Source organism: Eptesicus fuscus, chromosome 20 (assembly GCF_027574615.1).
Source record: "Eptesicus fuscus isolate TK198812 chromosome 20, DD_ASM_mEF_20220401, whole genome shotgun sequence".
Lineage (NCBI taxonomy): Eukaryota > Metazoa > Chordata > Mammalia > Chiroptera > Vespertilionidae > Eptesicus > Eptesicus fuscus.
Genome location: NC_072492.1, coordinates 10,292,809 through 10,312,303, shown reverse-complemented (window position 1 = coordinate 10,312,303; position 19,495 = coordinate 10,292,809). Strand labels below are relative to the sequence as shown.

The window sequence follows — 19,495 nt, the reverse complement described above, 5'->3', positions numbered from 1 at the left end:
CTGTGAAATGGTCTGTTTTTTAAAAAAAATTTTTTTTTATTGATTTCAGAGAAGAAGGGAGGGAGAAACATCAATTATGAAAGAGAACCATTGATTGGCTGCATCCTGCACGCCCCCCCTACTGGGGATCACACCCACAACCTGGGCATGTGCCCGTGACTGGATTCGAACCCAGGACTCTTTAGTCTGCAGGCCGATGCTCTATTCACTGAGCCAAACCAGCTAGTGCTGAAATGGTCTGTTTTAAATTGCATTGTTTTGATACAATGCCTGTTTCCAAAAGGCATTTAATACAGTTTATCATTAAAGCACAGATATAATACCTAAAGTACAAAATTTGAGGAGAATAGGGAAAGCTGAGATTCAGAAATCCCTGCCAAGGAAAGTCTAGTAGATTATTTATATCACATTGAACACCTATTATGTGCCACACATATTCTAGATTCTGGGAGTATAGTGATGAATAAGACAAGTCAGTGAGATTACATTCTAAAGGACAGGATGGTAAACAGCAGCAGCAGCTGCAAAAGCATTCTACATGCCGATCAGCACTCAGGAAAACAAAAAATAATAGCTAACATTTATTAAGTACTTACTGTGCTAGGCATTTTAAAAACATGTTAACTAGTTTAAACTTCATAACAACTCTATGAGGTAAGTTAATTATTAGCTTCTTTTGCATATGGGTAACTTACTCAAGGTCACACAGGTATCAAATGGATTTGTATCTAGCAGTTCCACTTAAGAGCTCTTAAACATTATGCTATTTATGTCAAAAATAAATTGGAGAAATGTGCACAATTGGAAACTTTTGCTGAAGGGCATGGAAGAAGAGCATGAATAGCATGCTCAATACTATAATTCTGAATGGGAAAACTTAATTTTTTTGTAATATCTATTCTCCCCAAATCAATCAATAATTTAATTTTTTAATAAGAGTCTTAGAATTTTTTTTAAGTTGTCAAGTTGATTTTAAAGTTAGTCTTGAAGAGTAAATATGTAAGAATAGCCAAAAGCCCAGCCAGCGTGGCTCAGTAGTTGAGCCTGGACCTATGAGCCCAGAGGTCATGGTTCGATTCCCAGTTGGAGCATATGCCTGGGTTGCGGGCTCAGTCCCCAGTGTGGGGCATGCAGGAGGCAGTTGATCGATGATTCTCTCTCATCATTGATGTTTCTATCACTCCCTTCCTCTCCCTTCCTCTCCCTTCCTCTCTGAAAGCAATAAAAATATATTAAAAAAAAAAAGAATAGCCAAGAAAAGTTTGAAATAGGTTATTAACAAAAAGAGGCTTTGACCTTCAAGATACCAACATTTATTTTAATACTATAATAACTAAAGCAGCATTAGTTGACTAATAATGTAATGGAGCTTGAAATATATAGGGAATTCAGTATATGGTTTTAGTACAATTTCAAGTGCTAAAACTATTTTAGTACTTTTTCACTAATTGGCTAACCATTTGGAGGGAAAAATGTAAATATTTGATGAGTTAAATGATCTAAGTGCAAAAAAATTTTTAGGAAACCATTAGGAAAAAATATGGGGAACACTTTTTATAATACTGAGGTAAGGGATCCAAAGGCTTTCTCCTCAAAACACAAAGCTTAAAAGATAAATGTCACTCTGAGAAATACGACATATAAGAGAAAGGGTGAATAGCTATAATTGTTGTCCCCTTGCAAATTGATTAAAGGAAATACAACCCAGTAGGAGAAAAATGCAAAGGATAAGCAGGTAATTTCTGGAAGAGATTCAAATGACTAGTTATGAAGGAAATAAAACTTAAAATGACTATCAAATTGGCATAAAAAGATGTCTAATATTATTGACAACACCTCCGTACAAATTGCTGACATTGACATAATCTTTTTAGTGAGCATTTTGGCAGTCAGTATCTGTTAAGGTGAAAGAAATGGGCATAGCATATTCTCTGACCCAGCAGTTCTATTTTTAGGAATCTCTTCTTCAGAAATACTCATCTGGATGTTTTAAGGATATATGTCCTTTTAGCATTATTTGTAATGATGTAAAATTGGATGTAATCTAAATACTCATCAGTTGTAGAACTGTTAAACATACTTATGGAATATCCACTTTATCTGTAGTTTGGAATACTATATTGATTTTTTTACGTTGAATGTGTACTGTTTTGCAATAACAACAAAACCCAAATTGCATGTATAATTACTTGTGTTTTATTTTTCTGTAGCTATACCAAACGGTTTTGGTACCAGTCCACTGACTCCTTCAGCTAGGATATCAGCACTAAACATTGTGGGGGATCTCTTACGGAAAGTAGGGGTAAGCATTCAATTATTTATCACTAGGTGTTTCAATTGCAAAGGTATTGAATTATTTCTGAATTTGAAGTCAGGGAAGAAAAAAGCACACCTTCCTGTGGTAAAGGCTGTAATTAAGCTGAGAAGCAAAAGCATCCAGTGATCAGCTGAGGCTAGTCCAGATAATCACCTCCAGGGCTTGGGCTTCCTGGTGTCTCTGTAGAAGGCCCAGCGTGCTGACCTCCTAAGTTTCCACTGAGAATTCTGCGTGTTCCCCATGCCTGTTTCTAAAAGACCACAAGTCCTCCATTTTTTTCTAAAATACTTCCTGCTGTATGTCTTTTTTTTTTTTTTTAAGCTTTTTAAAAATTGATTTTAGAGAGATAGGAAGGGGAAACACCAGTGTGAGAACGAAACATTGATCGGCTGCCTCCTGCATGCCCCACACTAGGGATCGAGCTCGCAACCCAGGCATGGGCCCTGATGGGAATTGAACTGTGACCTCCTGGTTCATAGATTGATGCTCAACCACTGAGCCATACAGGCCAGGCGCTTATTCAGTTTTTACTCTATAATACTCTTTGACCTTATCAAGAGAGTAGTACTCTGTTTTTTAGCACTCTCTTGCTTTAACTTTGTTCCTATTCATATGTGATCCCACAGATGGTTTACTCTGTTACTGTTTAGCATGGTGTTTTGGCCATGGAGGAGACCTGCAGTCTGGATCAGTCAAGAAATGGGACTTATCCTTTCCTTCATCCAGATCACTGGAAACAATAATACAATTGTGGGGATTTAAGCTTTTCTTATTTCCCTTAGTGACTTTAATCTCTCTTTTCAGTAATCTACCCCTGAAACTTTCCACTATCCACCACTCCTTTACTTATTTTTTGTGTGTAAGACACTTTCTGAAAAAAGTAATTGTATTATACTTTCTTTGAAGAAGAAATGGGAGGCCAAGATACAGGGTCCTATGTTTACCTTTTCTAGCTTATGGAATTATTTTAACCATCAGATTCACTCTAAACTGCAATTTAAAGTTACTGTAAATAGTAATGTGCACAAGTCATTCATACAGTACATAGTTTTTCCTTACTTCTAAGATAACCATTTTTATCCAATTTGTTGTAAGAGTTATGTTAATTACCTCTGTAACTTGTGAAAATAGCTTTATTTTTCTGTATCTTGACTAAACAATTTTAAGCAAAAAGATGAGGACTTTAAATCACATTCTCGCAGTTTTTATTTTTTGCTGTTAGTGTTTTTTGTAATTTTAAATATAAAACCTCTATTTCTGAATTTATTAGATTATATTGCAACTCGTGTGTGTGTGTGTGTGTGTGTGTGTGTGTGTGTGTGTGTCTGTCTTTGTACCTTCTTTTACTCTCCATTAGTTAGTTCTGAAGATTGAAAATTAAGTCAATAGCATCTATAGTATCATGCCCATGTGTGCTACTGTATAATCATAGAGGACAGCTGGCTCTTGGGTCATTTTATTCATATTGTTCAACAGATGGTTCAAGCATTTTGTTCTTTATCACTTACTCAGAATCATACCAGATTTTTTTGTATTGTGTGAGAGCTGACTTGTATGCCTTTTTCTTTTTTCCTGGTCTTTCTAATTACCCTTTATTTTTGTAGATAGAAAAAATGCACTCTTTGCAATATCTCATACCTCCCAGCTTCTTACCCTCACTCTTTGCTGAAAGCTCTGATATGCTTATAGGGCTGCTGCACCACCGTTGTCCTTGAATTTCTCTTCATTATATACTCTTGGGTCAGCACTGTCTATTTCTGGACCCTAAGTTGTCATCTTTCTTTGTTCTTGTTTATTTTGTTTTAGTACCAAAGTAAATTATTCAGAAATGGTGCATTAAAGTTGAACTTGGAGTCCGTGCATGGTTTACCTGTTTACCTGTCTTCCAAGATGTCATAAAACTTTGGTCTGCTTATCCGCCAGCTCCTGGCATGCTTCTATGAATATTTCGTTTTCTGCTTCTTTGTGCTCCTTTGTCTATTGACTAGAACTACTTGGAAGCCACATCCCCACTCTTGCATCCTCTTCCACTGAGAAATCAAGGCCATCTGATTTGAAGTTTTGTTTTCTTCTCTTCTTTTATTATTCTGTTACCTCTGTTTATAGCTCTTCTTCCTTTTTATTTCAGTGGTAGAGGTATCATATTCGTGCTCCTGGCTAATTTTGTCCCTCTATGCTTTGGATCCCATTCCTTCTAGCCTTGTCATCTTTATGTCTTCTGTATCTTCACCTTTTTACTCTATATATGTTAATATGTATGTATAATATTTATATATTAGATATTATATGCATACTTTTTTAAATCTTAGAAAGCAAAAATAAAAGCAACTATTCTTTCTTTTTACCCTATATCTCTCTTTAGCCATTATTCTAATTCTTCCTTTACAGCCAAGGTTTTTGAAAGCATGTCTCCATTTATTATTAGCAGTTTTTATTTGCTTTGTTTTTTGTTAATCCTCACCCACGGATATTTTTTTCCATTGACTTTTAGAGAGAGTGGAAGGGAGGGGGGGAGAGAGAGAGTGAAACAAGATGAGAGAGACACATCGGTTGGTTGTCTCCTGCACGCTGACCTTGGGTGGGGATTGAGCTTGCAACCGAGGTATGTGCCCTTGACTGGAATTGAACCCGTGGCCCTTTAGTTTGAGGGCCAGTGCTCTAACCATGAGCAAAACTGGCTGGGGCTATTGTTAGCGTTTTTGACTGTATACACACTTCCCCAGATGTCCTTGTCTCGGCTCTGCCCCTGCTCACTGCACAATAATTGGAATGCCTTCTTTCCTCTGCTCCTCTGATGCAGTGTCATGTCTGCTTCCTGTCTTCCTGCCCATTCCTCTTTGTCATTTGTTAGTTGTTAATCTGTCCACCCTCTCATTGTTGATTTTATTCAGAGCTCTGTCCTTAATTTTCTGATCTTATTCACAACTATGATTTTGTCTACTTCCTGGTGTATATATCTTCTAAATCTTGGTATCTAAGCCACTTTATTCACTTAAGTGCCAGACCCCAGTACTTGCACTTGGATGTCTCCTTGACGTCTCAGATACAACTTGTGCCCTCTGTATGATAGGTGCTTAGCACATATTTGAAGGAATGAATGAGTGTCTTGAACATAGGAGCTTAGTGGCTCTCAGTTTTTACTGTGTATGTGTACATTTAACAAGTTGCTGAAATAATGCTTATGTACAGTTTGTCCTACAAGGTCACTACCTCTCTTCTGTTTTTTCTTATTTTATAGGTAATTGTACTTTTGTTATAGGAAAGGAGAAGAGAACACGTTTGTTTTCGTTTCTGTTAACAGCTTGTATTAAAATTATGGGGGGAGGATTTTTAGAGTGCATATGTTATTCGTGAATTTAATTTACTTATGCTTCCCTAGTCCCTTAGTATTATGGATAATAGGAATGGACTGTTTTTTGCCCTTCTCCTTTTTTTTTTTTTTTGTCAGGGAGAGGGGTTTGAGTTGGTCAGAGTGTTTATGGGGAAAGGGAGTTGGTGATATCTGTGTGTGATGGGAATAGAGGAGGAAGTCCTGTTCTCTTCAAGTCATCTGTTTGTAGAGCCTGGCAGGTGCCAGGTGCCAAGAAAGGCACCCAATTTAGAGGTAAATGCTCTAAAGGTCTGGTGTCATTTTCAGGTGAATTATTTAATTATAGACAAAGGGTATCAGACATTTAACTGTGTTCTAAGAAGTAGAATAGTTTTTAACGTCATGTGAAGTATTGTAAATGCTCTTATCCATTTTAATGCATTAGAAATAACTAAATTGAAATGCTGTAGAAATAATTGGCTGCTTTAAAAATTCCCAAGTGATATTTTTGCATTCTTTATGCATTTGCTCCTAAAACAGCCCTCCTCCATACACATCCACCTCTAACTAGCCAACTAACAAAACTCAGAAAGACATAATGGATGGGGTCAAGAGACCTGGGGTCTGTCTTGGTCTGCTTGTGCCACATTTTCTTATGTAAGTGAGGATATTTGTATCCCTCAGTAACACTGAGAGGAATAAGTAAAAGATTCTGAGCTCATTAGAAAGGGGGTCAGCATGAACATTTCCTTTGACTGCTAGAAAGGTGATTGATTCTGGCTTAAGTAGCCACCAGTATCAACTGAGAGAGTAAAGTTTGAGTATCAAAATAGAAATGGTTTGAAATGCAGATTTTTATGTGCAGCTACTGTTTTGACAACCAAATCATTCCTTCTTTCTTTTGTAGGCTTTAGAATCCAAATTAGCAGCTTGCAGGAATTTTGCAAAGGACCAAGCATCACGAAAATCCTATATTTCAGGGAATGTTAACTGCGGGGTGATGAATAGCAACGGCACAAAGTTCTCTAGATCAGGGCATACGTCTTTCTTCGACAAAGGGTAAGTTTTGGAAGTTTTAAATAATTTCAAGTATTAAAGTTACATGTTATTAAGTGAGCTTATTCAAGCTTTGAAAAGATAAACTCAGTTTGACAAATCTACCTGAAGCCTGTTACCATTCAGATCTCACGGGACATGAAATCTGTTGCTGTCTTCTGTCCCCATGGAGTCTGTTGCCCTGGGAACCCTGACTCTGAAGCGTCTGTCCTGGAAGCAGACTCTTGGAAGGCAGCAGTGCTAGGCTCTGCCCGTGATATAGTCCTTGTTCTCAAGGCACTTACAGGCTCGTAGACTTTTCTGGCAAGTACAGAATGGGCAAAAGTAGGTTTATGGTTGTTTGTATGGACAGTAATAATACAAGAACAAACTGTGTTTTGCATATTCACAACTGTAAACCTGCTTTTGCACATCCCCCAACCCCATGTTTGTTAAGGGTAGAAGAGAACACTACTCATGTATATATGCAAACTCTGCAACAAACGTTCTGCCTGAAGATTTTAGAAAAATATAAAACCACTGGATCAAATATAGTTTAGGAGATACAAATTTTGTATGATGTGAAGATGGTTTTTGGGGAATTGAGAATTTAAAAAAATTGTGTTAGGATTGAAGCCATGATACATCCCTTTTTTAATTTTTTATTGATTTCAGAGAGGAAGGGAGAGGGAGAGAGAGATAGAAACATCAATGATGAGAGAGAATCATTGCTTGGCTGCCTCCTGCATGCCTCCCACTATGGATCGAATCATTGCTTGGCTGCCTCCTGCATGCCCCCCACTATGGATCAACTGGGCGTGTGCCGTTGATTGGAATCAAACCGGGACCCTTTAATACGCAGGCCGACACTCTATCCACTGAGCCAAACCAGCTGGGGCCTGATATATCTTTAATGCAAAAAAAATTTCAATTGGTGCAGAAGTACACAAAATAAAAAGTAAATATTTTTTGTTTTTACACTATTTTTACATCCTTACAGTTATTTCTAGGCATGTAAAATAATATTTTATGTATCTTCTATAAGCTTTTAAGATTTATGGGATTATACTTTAAATATCCTTCAACATGCCTATCATGATTTATATTGCCAGTATCTTCATGTCAGTACATACTGCTCTACCTCAATTAAAAAAAATAAAACATTGTACAGTTATACTCTTTTATGCGTGTACCTTAATTTAGGGAACTAGTTAAATAGTTAAGATCTGTGGTCTGGGGGTGCTGACCATGTCACCCAAGGTAGCTGTTATTAGAACAACTGAGGCAGCACCTTCCCTTGGCACTGTCTCTGATTTGAGTCATAGAGGCTGCTCATTCTTGTCCTCTGAAAGTAACACAGATGCAACTCCAGAAATTTTCACAATTTCTTAAAGGAGCTTGCATGTTCTGCTTTCCTATGTAACTGTCGCATTTTTCTGGAGGGCCTGATTTGGTACACAGTCCACTCTAAAAAGCTTCCTGCTATCCACCCTGTGGAGCGGAGTGCTCTGTTTTCTCTCTCTTCCTTTAGAGATTCTACCTTGAAGTATACATATTTCGTTAAGGAGAACATTCTAAAATATCAATATATAAATCAGAACTTTATTTTAACCATTGGGATTCCTCAGGGGGAGTAAGTATAAAATTAATATTCCTCAGGTTTAGGAGTTTCAGGCAACCTTGAGGAATGCTCATTTTTATACAATAACTAGATTTTTATACAAATTTCGTGCCCCGTGCGTGGGTAGGGGGCGGTGTGTGTCCCTCAGCCTGGCCTGCACTCTCTCGAAATCCGGGACCGCTGGCTCCTAACCGCTGGCCTGCCTGCCTGCCTGATCACCCCTAACCACTAGCCTGTCTGCCTTATCGCCCCTAACCACTCTGCCTGCCTGCCTGATTGCTCCAACCCCTCTGCTTGCCTGCCTGATCGCACCTAACCACTCTGCCTGCCTGATTGCCTCTAACCCTCTCTGCCTTTGGCCCCTGCTGCCGCGGCTTCGTGCAGAAGGACATGTAAGGTCATTTTTGACATTAAGTTGCCATTTATCCCAAACAATACAGGGAAAGTTTAGGGGTGCCTAATTATTTTTTCTGTAACCTGTAATTACCTCCAGTAGAGTAGTTATTAGTCTCTACCTGGAATCATATTTCTTGCCTTGGGCACCTTATGATGTGAGAATAGGCATGGACCAGAAATGGGTTAGTTGGACAGAGAGCTTTGCATGTAGAAAGTCCTTAGAATAGTCATGACGAAGGAGGAATAACAGTCAGTTCAGGCTCACTGCTCCGGTCTTCGTTAGAGACTGGCTTTCACTTGACCCCTGAGGCAGAATTGCCCAGAGGTGAACCCATTCTTAGGTAGATGCGGAGGATTCAGGTAACCTGGAACCAGGAGTGGGCCTTGGGCACTGTATGGAGCCCCGCCTCCTGCCCTCTGAGAAGCATCTTAGATGCTGTGCAGGCTTTATTCCTGCACTGCACCTGGAAATGTACTTCCTGGTGGAAAGTTGCAGAGGATATTTAGTTTTGGTTTAAATGGTACACATTTTTAACTATTGTTTCTATTAAGAATTCAATATGCTTTTGTGGGTTGGTCTTTCCTCAAGTATTTAGTTTATATGATAAATAGATTGCTTATACACAATCAAATATTAACCTGTTGCTTGAGTTGCATTTGTCTAGTTGCCATATTCCTATAACTCTTGTGGGGTTTTGCTGTGTTCTTACTTCCTTGCTGCTTTACTTTGATTCTGGCTTCCTTAAACCTCTGGCCTTCCTTCCTGCAGACCTATTGGCTGGATAAAAACCAGGGTGGTATTTACCAGCTGCGCGAGAAATGGGGGAAGTATCCTGACTCTGCTCCATGATTAAATGTCAGGTTAAAAGAAGAAATGCCAGTTCTTACAGACTGCAGCTTGTAGTCCAGTGTGAGAAAGGCTCTTCATTTTGAAGTCTGGGCTCCAGAGTGTGCCTGCTCTACCTCTCGCTCCTGAGCGGTGTGTCTGGAGCACCTGCATTAGTTTGACTGGCACTCCTGGGTCCTGGAGGAGCATTGTTTGGGGAGGGTAATCACAGTCAGTGTGTGTGTGTGTGTGCATGTATGTGAACATATGTATACACCCCGCCCTCTCACCTCTCAAAATCTTCAGGCGCAGTGAGGCCTTACTACAGAAAACACTATACCTTACTATTACATTTACTTTACAGGTCTTGAAAATATCCTGTAAGTTCTGGTTATTTGAGGGCTTCTTGGAATCAGGATTTTTATCTAGTCTGTGTTCACCTCTGCAAGTTCCTAACGTATGGCTCGCTGGACCTACTTCCCAGGTGTTGCTCTGCTTCTTCCAACCACTAGGAGCCCTTAGTATCACTCATCTGAAAAGATACAAATTCTTGTGTCAGTATAATCATCTAAATTCTCTCAAAAATATTCTTTTTTTCTTCATAGCGTTTATTTAGTTTCCAATGTATCACGTACCTTAATTTTTTAAGCCAGTCAGATTTCTTTTGGGCTATGTGTAGGTAGGTGGGCATACCCTAATTTTAGGGTACGGTATGAAAATAGTATTTGCATACTTACCTGGCAGGGGAGATACCATGATCATGAAAATAGTATTTGCATTGCTGTTTAATGTTTTTTCCTTTTTTTTATTAGGCAAGAAAAAGTCATATTTCCCACGTTGTTCATGGGTAACTGAATTTGTTTGCTGTGCTATTTTTTATTCTTTTTCAATCATGGTGTGTGGTGGGAGACCCATTAACAAACTGGTTTCACTAACTGCATGGGGATGACTCTGCTTTAACCTACTTACAGCCCATAAGTGAGCCTTCAAGTTCCTGTTTGACTCGACTGTACACCATTATTGGTTCAGCTGTGCAAAACCAAACTGATGAGTTGATGTGGTGCTGGGGCAGTTGTGAATAGCAGGCCCTCGAGTGCTCAGGACTCTGGAGTGGGGGCTGAGGGTAACTGGCAGGCCCTGGGACCATATTTGAATGTCTTTGTGGGACTGTGGTTCTTCCTGTTACCCAGTGTGTCTTGTTTTTTCTAACGATTACGGATCGTTGGCACTAACGATTACGGAGCGTTGCTGGTGGGGGACTCTCACCTCTGCACTCATTCCTGTTTCCCAGAGTACATTGGAATGAGATTCAGAGAGGTGTATAAGATCTGCCTTTCTTCTCAGTTTTCAGGAAGGCACATTTCAGTTTGTAGAGCCTGGGGCAAGGTCTCGAGCTGGCTGAGCCGTGCTGGCTCCCATGGACCATCTAACGGGGAAGACGGGTCTAGAATGTGTGTGCTGCCTCCTGCGTGAGCGCTGGCCCCTCTCAGGCTTTTCTCTGCTGCCCTCTCAGGTGTCCTCCACTGTGCTGCTTGGACGGATTTAGTGTCCATACTTCATCACTGTTGTGTTCTATTTATTGTCGTCCTGACTAGCTTATAAAGGTGCCCTTTTCACTTCTGTTGCCATTTTACACCTCACTTTAGTTTCTTTTCTCAGCTGAAATCTCTATTTTTCAGACTCTTTAACTAGATTTTGGTGGTAAGGCCATGAAATTTCATAGCTTCTGTAACCCTTTTCACATGATGATTCCCAAGATCTGTGTCTCCACCCCTGCCTGCTCTCTTTCCTTTCATTTCTTTGGTGTCCACTGGGACGGACATTTCCTTTCAGCTCTTTTGCTGCTTCCTGAAACCAGATATGAATATGGAGGTTTCTTTCCCCATTTCACAGCTTTGCAGTTCCTGAAGGTGCCTCACCAGACACAATCCTACCTCTAGGGTCAGCTTCTCTCCCTCTGGTCTTCTGCTTCCCACTTCTTGGCTCAGGAAAGAAGTGCTAGGTGAAGCCCCCACAGATTGTTATTCTCTCTTTATTCTGTCCAACTTGCAAATCAGAATTTCCATTCCCATTCATACTGAGAGCGACTTGCCCAGTTTCTTGTCCTTTAGTATTCTGATCGCACTGCTTATTTTCCCATTAGAGCCGACTTGCGTTGGGAGCACCAAAGTGGTTGCTCACTGAGGGCTGTCAGGTCTCCTCTGGCCAGGAGGATGCTGGGAAGGGAGAATGGCCTGGACGGGCTTATAGGTGAACTCAGGTGAATGGCTGGACCTTCTCCTGCTTTGGTTTTTTGAGCAATACAACAATGGGGATGAACTTTATGTTCTTTAAAGATCCGTCTAATTTTTTTAAAAAAATATATATTTTATTGATTTTTTTACAGAGAGGAAGGGAGAGGGATAGAGAGCTAGAAACATCGATGAGAGAGAAACATCGACCAGCTGCCTCCTGCACACCCCCCCACCAGGGATGTGCCAGCAACCAAGGTACATGCCCTTGACCGGAATCGAACCTGGGACCCTTCAGTCCACAGGCCGACGCTCTATCCACTGAGCCAAACCGGTTTCGGCAAGATTCGTCTAATTTGAAAATGCCAAATCTCAGCCCTAAGCCTGCACATGGAGCCATCCTTATGGTCGCTGCTTTTGCACACCCCTGTGGAACAGGTGCTGGGTTCTTCCTGGCGCCCGCAGTGCTCCCTCTCTGCTGAGATTTGGGGCTGTCTGTAGTACAGCCTGCAGAATGTGGTGTTCACCTGTTTAAAGCTGAGGTTTGTGAGGCTTTGAGGAGAAGCGGGCATTGGTGGCTCTGGACTAGTCAGACAAGTGACAGCTGGGCTTATTATGTGAGGGCTACAGTGGCATTTAGGATGGGGCCCCTGCCCCCAGAGGAGGCACAGGCAGACAGCCTTGGGAGAATAGGAGGGATGATTTCAAGTTTTCACATACGACGAGGCTCAGATATCAGGCTTCCCCTAACCCTAAACAGAACACGGGGATCCTGGGTATGCATCTCTGAAGTAGGAAAATGTACAGCAGGGAGAAACGACTCGTAGAGCCTTGTGGTTCTGTGTGGGTAGCTTGACTTCAAACTCGAAATCTGGACTCAGGTTATTTCTTCAGGCATTAACTGTTTCTTCAGAGTAGCGAGGGGTCATTTGTCAAGTCTCTTTGCATGCCTGTTTCTGAGATTACACTCACCTCTTCAGTGTATGTAGCACTTACCTTTGTGGGGAATGTGTGTGCATTTTTGTAAGAATGAGTCTCAACTCCCTAGACCCCTCTGATGAGTGGAGGGGGGGGCAGTGGTGGGCAATGTGCTGCGTGCGGCCTTTTGCAATTCGCTGTATTTCCCAGATTGCTAGTGGGACACTCTCCTAGGAAGTTTTCCAGGATGGAGAGGCTGAAGTGGCTTCCTGAGAGAGGTTCCAGGCCTTGCACTCACCCCTCACTGCTTCCCGCGGCTGTGCTGCCAGATGGGCGGGGCTGAGGTGGGCGGCCCTCCTTGTACACTCCTGTGCTGGGCTGGCTGCTCATGAGTCTGCAGAGAAGCCTCCCCAGCTGGCTTTACTTGCTTAACAATGTAAAAAAGTTACTTTTCCCCCTTCATTAAGATATTCATGTATATTGCAGGAGATTTGGAAAACAATAAAAAAGAATAAATTAGTAAACGAAATTTACCCATAACCCAGAGGGAAGAAAAGTAACTATTGTTAAATTTTCTTTCTACAATATATATGATTTTATGTACATATGTGTGTGTGTGTGTGTGTATGTGTGTGTATATGTGTGTGTTTGTATGGATGTATGTATGTGTGAGTATCTCCACACATTCTAGAATTAGCCACACAGATAGTAATGCCTATCTATAGTCTAGAATTTAGAATATATACTACTTATACTTTTTCTTTTTCTTCACATCATTGAACATACACAGTTTGGTAACCTTTTTCTACTCACCATTAATTACATTCTGAATATTTTTCTATGCTATTAAAGAACTATGGAAATGGATTTTAAAAATATTTTCATTGATTTCAGAGAGGAAGGGACAGAGAGAGAGAGAGAGAGAGAGAGAGAGAGAGAAACATCGATGGTAAGAGAGAATCATTGATCAGCTGCCTCCTGCACTCCCCACGCTAGGGATCAAACCCACAACCTGGGCATGTGCCCTGATCGGGAATCAAACCATGATCTCCTGGTTTATAGGTTGATACTCAACCACTGAGTCATGCTGGTCGAGCTGGGGAAATGGATTTTTAATGGTAGTATACTATTTTATCACTTAGTTGTACCATTTAGTTATTGGTGGACTTTTAGATCTGCTTATGGGGAAAAAGTCAGGGTTGTGGCTGCAGTGGCTGCTGTGAGGAAGCTGCCCGTGGTCTCATTACCGTGGACCACTGAGTTCTCAGTCTGACCACCTGGTGCTCGAGGCAGCCACTCTTCCCCAGGCTGTCGGGTCTGCTGTGGGCCGGGAAGAGGGATAGTTCAGAGAGCAAATGAATTTATATGTGTGTCAAGTGGTTTTAAATGACAGTCTCTCTTTCTCTTCCCCTTCCCTTCTCTGCTCCGTCACCCCACAGGGCAGTAAACGGCTTTGACCCAGCTCCTCCTCCTCCTGGTCTGGGCTCCTCGCGCCCCTCGTCGGCACCAGGTATGCTGCCTCTCAGTGTGTGAGTGCCCAGCTTCCAAATGGGGGCTCCTGCCCTCCTGCAACAACCCAGGACACCCACGCCTCACCCTTCGGTGCCTGGGCCCAGCCCATGGCTCTGTCTGCCTCCCCAGGGCTGGCAGAGAGAGGGCAGGCTGCATGCAGTGGTGGCTGCTGGGCCCTGCCCAGCCCCAGGACTGCGCGATATCAATACTGGCTATTTTCTCTTCTCGCCGTAGTGCCGTTGGTTTCACATGATTGCACTTTTGTGGGTCACAAAGTGATACATACATGTATTACTTGGTCACTGGATGCAGAAGTACCCATTCATCACACCTGCCTCATAGCCCCACCCTGCTGTACTGATAGGATTTAGTTGTATTAGGACATTGCAAATCTTTTAGACATGCTCTCCCAAATCAGGTCAATGTGTGCTCTCCTGAGCTCCCACCCAAGCACCTTTGTGCTCATGATCATGTGTTGTCCCCAGCTCCACCCCACACAGCCTGGGCCTGCTGCTGGCTGACAGTCAGGAAGGTCATCTACTTAGGGAACATAGTCTCATTACTCTAGGACCACTGAGTTCTCAAGTCTCATTACTGCACCTTCTGACTTTACTTCAGCAGTGAGCATTCCATAGCCTGGCCTCCCAGAGCAGGAGCCTATGGGCCTGGGACAAACAGAGCTGGGCCTCTGTGCGTCTTCTCCTCCGTGTGTCTCAGACGAGGGGTGGAGGTGGTGGCAACCTCCTTGCCAGCTTTCTGGTCCTTCAGTGAAATGACAGCTTCACAGCTTTTTTGTTTTGTCTTCTGCGGGCCTCTCCAGTGGTGTTAGGGAGGACTGAGCGGCCCGATTCCGGGCACTGGCTGATGCCAGCTCCTGGGGGGCAGACTGACCCCGGTGGTTGTCCCTGTGCATCCTTTGATTACTCTCATGCTGCATCTACTGTTTACATTTGTTTTTTTTGTACATAGGTTTGTAAACATTATTGCCCAAGATATTTGTATATAACTTGGGCTTTGTAGCTTTTATTTATTCAGAATTCATACGGCATGTTAATGACTTATGATGGTGTCCTACTCTGGGCAACTGTATAGAATCATCATGTGGTTAAAAAAAAAAAAAAGAGAAAGTACTTCCCCTCCAAAAAATCTTTTAATGTGGAAACAATAAATTTCACACAAAAAAGTATCAAGGTTGCTTTTATTGGGTTCCCGCCATCCTGTGAGAGAAGAGCTGGAGTTACAAAGCCAGTTTCAGATGTCGCTTCTGTTCCGACATGGGACATGTGGGTGGACAGCAGCTTGGAGTGGGCAAAGGCAGTTCAGGCAGTCTCCGGAGAAGTCTGATGCACAAGCAGGTGTGCTCAGGCCCGTCCTCGAAGCTGAGTCTCCGGTGGGGCAGCCTGAGATGGCCCAGCGCCTCATGCAAACCGGGAGGGAGGACCTGGACTTTGAGCGAGGCCGCTCGCTAGGTCACAGGATAACCACGATGGAGCCAGGAGCTGGTCCTTCCTTCGCTGTGCTGCCTGTCATGTGTGTGTGGTGTCCTGGGAGTAGAGGTTACTCGGGTCTGGGCTTTTCTCCTTATCCTTCAGGGTGATGTTGGCAAGTGAGAGGAGGTGCCAGATGTTTGCAAGACATAGGTGACTGGACTTAAGAAATGTACAGACGTAGGAGTCGGTACGAATGTATCATGTTCTGAACATTGCTTATAACAAAGAGCAAAACTAGGATGGTGTGTAGTTTTAAAACGAAGAAAGTGAAAAGTAAGTGAATCAAGTTCCTAAGGGAATACTAAACTTTAAGGAGGATACATTAAAAAACTTACTTCTGTCTGCTAATATGTGGGCAGGAATATCTTCTGTTCGTTCCTGGAGGTTTTGCTGTGAGCTGCCTCACCGAGAGATGTTTCCAGGGGGGTGTGTGCTGTGCCCAGTTGTGCTGGTGGAGCAGGCGAACAGAAAACTTCAAGCCTCTTCCTGATGGGCGGCAACTCGCAGCTTCTTTCCAATCATTGGAGCGATTGGCCTAGATCAGAGGCTGAAACATTTAGCCAGACCTTTGTTTACGCAGGAACCCCAGATCTAACACATAAAAAGCAGAGCTACTCTGGTTAAAGCAGGGATGAGTTCTGGAGCCCTGAGTTGTCATCCTTGGCTCCCCAGTGATTTCCCGGTTCCTTCTTGGGTGAGCACCCCTGGAATCATCCCATCCAGATGGTCTGTCAGATGGTGGCAGGGGAGGCCCTGGCTGCAGAGGCCCAGTGTCATCCCCGGACATCATCTCTGCTTCGGGTCCAGGAGAGCAAGGGCCAGGTCCGTGAAAGGTCAGAAGCACGCTGCTGGCTTCTCCAGTCCTTTGAAGAGCAGACCCCCCATGTAGTTTTGTTTTGTTACAGCTACAGCTGCCCTGGGCATATGACCCACGGGAAAGCTGGATGACTCCCCTGGCCTCATTTTCAGCAGTTTGGATGATTTGCTTAAATGCTCAGCTAGAACATTTGCTGCTGGCACGAAAGCCACCACATTCTGTCTGCCCTTCTAGCTAAAGATTGCCTAGCAGCCCCCTGCCTCTGAGTAGGCTCTCTTCCTGCGGCCGCCCTATGCCTAGGTCTGCCCGGCCCTCACTGAAACTTTTAGGAGTGATCCCTCCCCTGAGCTGGATCCACGGGTGGTCTCCCTGCTTGGAGGGGGTGAATCTTCCAGGTGGTGAGTCCTCTTGCCTCCAGATACTGTTCTCTCTCCACCTGGTCCCATCCCTCGCTCCTGAAATGCATGAGAGGAGGAGTGAGTGCTCCACTTCCTTTCAACCCAGAGTGGTAGAAACTGTACCCAACCAACTCAGCTGAGGTCCAGAAGCCAAAGCTGGGCATGTGAGAATGAGATACAGGCAACCTGAGAGGAGGGTGAGCTGGTTTACCTCCGTTTACAGAAGGGAAGGCGGGCCCGAGTGTTAAGTGACTGGCCTGAACTCACACAGCTAGTTCAGTGGTCGGCAAACTGCGGCGCCGCGGTTTGCCTCTCTGTTGACTAATGAGTTCGCTGACCACTGAGCTAGTTCATAGCAAAGCCAGGGCTGGAAATGAGCTCTGTTTTCTGCTGTGTTCTCCCCTTTTCCAGACGTGAGTCCTCGTTGCCCTGACTCTGTCTTATGCCTCAGGAGATGAGCTGCTTGGAAATGTGTGGGGCAGGCACAGCCTTTGCAGCAGGAGGAATGTGACTCACCCACCCCTCCTCTTCCAGTCCTGTTCTTGTTGAGTATTGACTGTGCCGCTCTCAGTAGCTGTTGCAAAAGTGCCATTAACATCTCTGAGAGCCAAGGGGGAAATGGTACCTCTGGGGCAGGGGAGGTGTCCGGGGGTGGAGCCTCAGCTTTAGAGAGCATCTTGCTAAAGCCACATCTGTCCTGCCTGGCCAGCACAAACCGCCAGTCCGGCTGCTGGTGGGACTGAGCCCAGAAAGGGGATGGTCCAAGCAGTCAGTTTTCTCTTTTTGCCTAGATTAGAAGATGCTTGAGGAGCCTTTTGCTCCTTCCAACATTTACTTCAAGGATTTTTCTCTCTATTTTTGCCCCAAATGTTGAAACAAATTGAGAAGTGCTAGCTTGACCTTCAAAATGTAGATGTTACTTGTTTCATTCTTAAAAATGGGAGTAGGGAGGAGGCATTTTTGTAAATATTCCTATGACTTAAAGCATCTTATCTGAAAACTGGTCCTATGACTACTAAAAATAGGCTCTATGGGAACACAGTAGCCTTTTTTTAAATGTTAAGGAAAAACAATAATCTGGAGTAAGTATTAGTTTAACAGACTCCCTTGATAAGATAGCACATGTGAAGAGGCAAATGAGAGAACAGAGCAAAGCGTATAACGCTGGTTTTTGGGGACCAGGTGGATTTGTGCCATGTGGGTTACAGTTTGCAGTTACGTTAATTGTCTGTCAGCTCTGAAGCCTGCACCAAGCGAAACAAGATGCAACTGAATAGGAAGTTAGCTTGTTTACTTTTGGGGAGTTTGTAATCAGGTGTCAAGTTTGACTGCTGCCTATTAAAATGCGGAGGTCCCACCTGGTTGTGGTTGCTGATGGAGGCCTGGCACAGCTTGGATAAACAGTCAGATGAGTGTCGTCCAAATGAGCTAGGGCCCTGTTGCTCCCTGTCAGTACATGATGGAACTGGGAAACACTGTTTTTCTGGTTTAAAAAAGGAGATTGTTTTAACTAGGAAAAAATCCCAGCGAATCCCACCGTCATCTAGACTTTAGGAAATACACCCCTACATTTCTGGTGTCACTAAATTATTTTCTGTAAGTCTTGAATCTTACATAAGCTATAAAAGCTCTTTCTACGTTAGGGATAACGTCTCATGGTAGTAAGAACAAGTAGAGTCAATCTCAGTAGTGGGAGTGGCAGTGTCTGATGGGGAATGGTCAGGGTGACTGTCAGCTGTGCAGGATTCCTTAGAGCCACCGGAAAGCTGAGTGTGCAGATGTGCTACGCATAGGAACGGAAATCACCGACGGGAAAAAATGAACATACTAATTACAGCTTTAAAAAATCAGAAGTGAAATTAAAAAGATGCAAACAGTTTACTAATTGAGGCTTCTAGTTTTTAGGTAAAGTTGCCCCAAATTCATGTTTTAAAAATTGAAGTAGTGAGACTGACTTTATTTCATTACCTAATTGGCCTGAAGACCTGTGCTAAGTTCTGAGACTTGAGCTAGTAGCTCAGAGCAGAGGCTCCCTGGCTGCGGGGTGACCAGTGAGCGCATTTTAAAACGGATTCCCCCAGGCTCCACCCCAGCGCCAGCCGTGGGAGAAGCGCACACTAGTTCACAGAATCTCAAACCGGCAATTACAAGGCACCTTATTTTGTGAACCATTAAGAAAAATGTGCCAATGGAACTGTGCAAATGCTTATCATTTTTGACTTCTTATATTTATTGAGAGTTCTTTTAGATTTTAGACAGATTTTCATCATATCACACTTAATTCATATACAAAAAGGAAAATGTGAGACATTGCTAAAACTCCACATTGTGACCCACTTTTGACGGAGTTGTCCTTGCCGTTTTCCAAGCAGTATGGTCCTCTGGGTCATGGTGAGCGCTGGTGAGGCAGTGTTTCTGAAAAGATGTTCTGTTGAAGGGTCCGGAATTTTCTTCAAGGCTGCTCATACCCATTCTGCAGGATCTGATGCTTGGGTTTTCCTGACCTTCCTCTGACCACATCACAGCTGCCACCTACTGGTGGCACTTGTGAGACGCACGAGTTCACACGGGAGAACACGGTGTCTCAGGGCCTGTGCAGTATGGCATTTTGAAGGAGGCGGGGC

General features: G+C 43.1%; 1 protein-coding gene across 4 annotated transcripts in view; it reads left to right on the top strand.

Annotated features, from left to right (window-relative positions):
* Window positions 1-19,495, top strand: part of NDEL1 (nudE neurodevelopment protein 1 like 1) — a 66,748-nt gene that overhangs the window by 45,527 nt on the left and 1,726 nt on the right. For 2 of the 4 annotated variants that reach the window (XM_054709469.1, XM_008153469.3), the window contains exons 7-9: window positions 2,211-2,302; window positions 6,535-6,686; window positions 14,094-15,293. In XM_054709469.1, coding sequence (XP_054565444.1) covers window positions 2,211-2,302; window positions 6,535-6,686; window positions 14,094-14,187 — 338 coding nt within the window. In that variant the 3' untranslated portion in view covers window positions 14,188-15,293. Of the gene's footprint in view, window positions 1-2,210; window positions 2,303-6,534; window positions 6,687-10,317; window positions 10,353-14,093; window positions 15,294-19,495 lie in introns of those variants that run through there. The other 2 variants (XM_028128306.2, XM_054709470.1) reach the window with 2 other exon arrangements.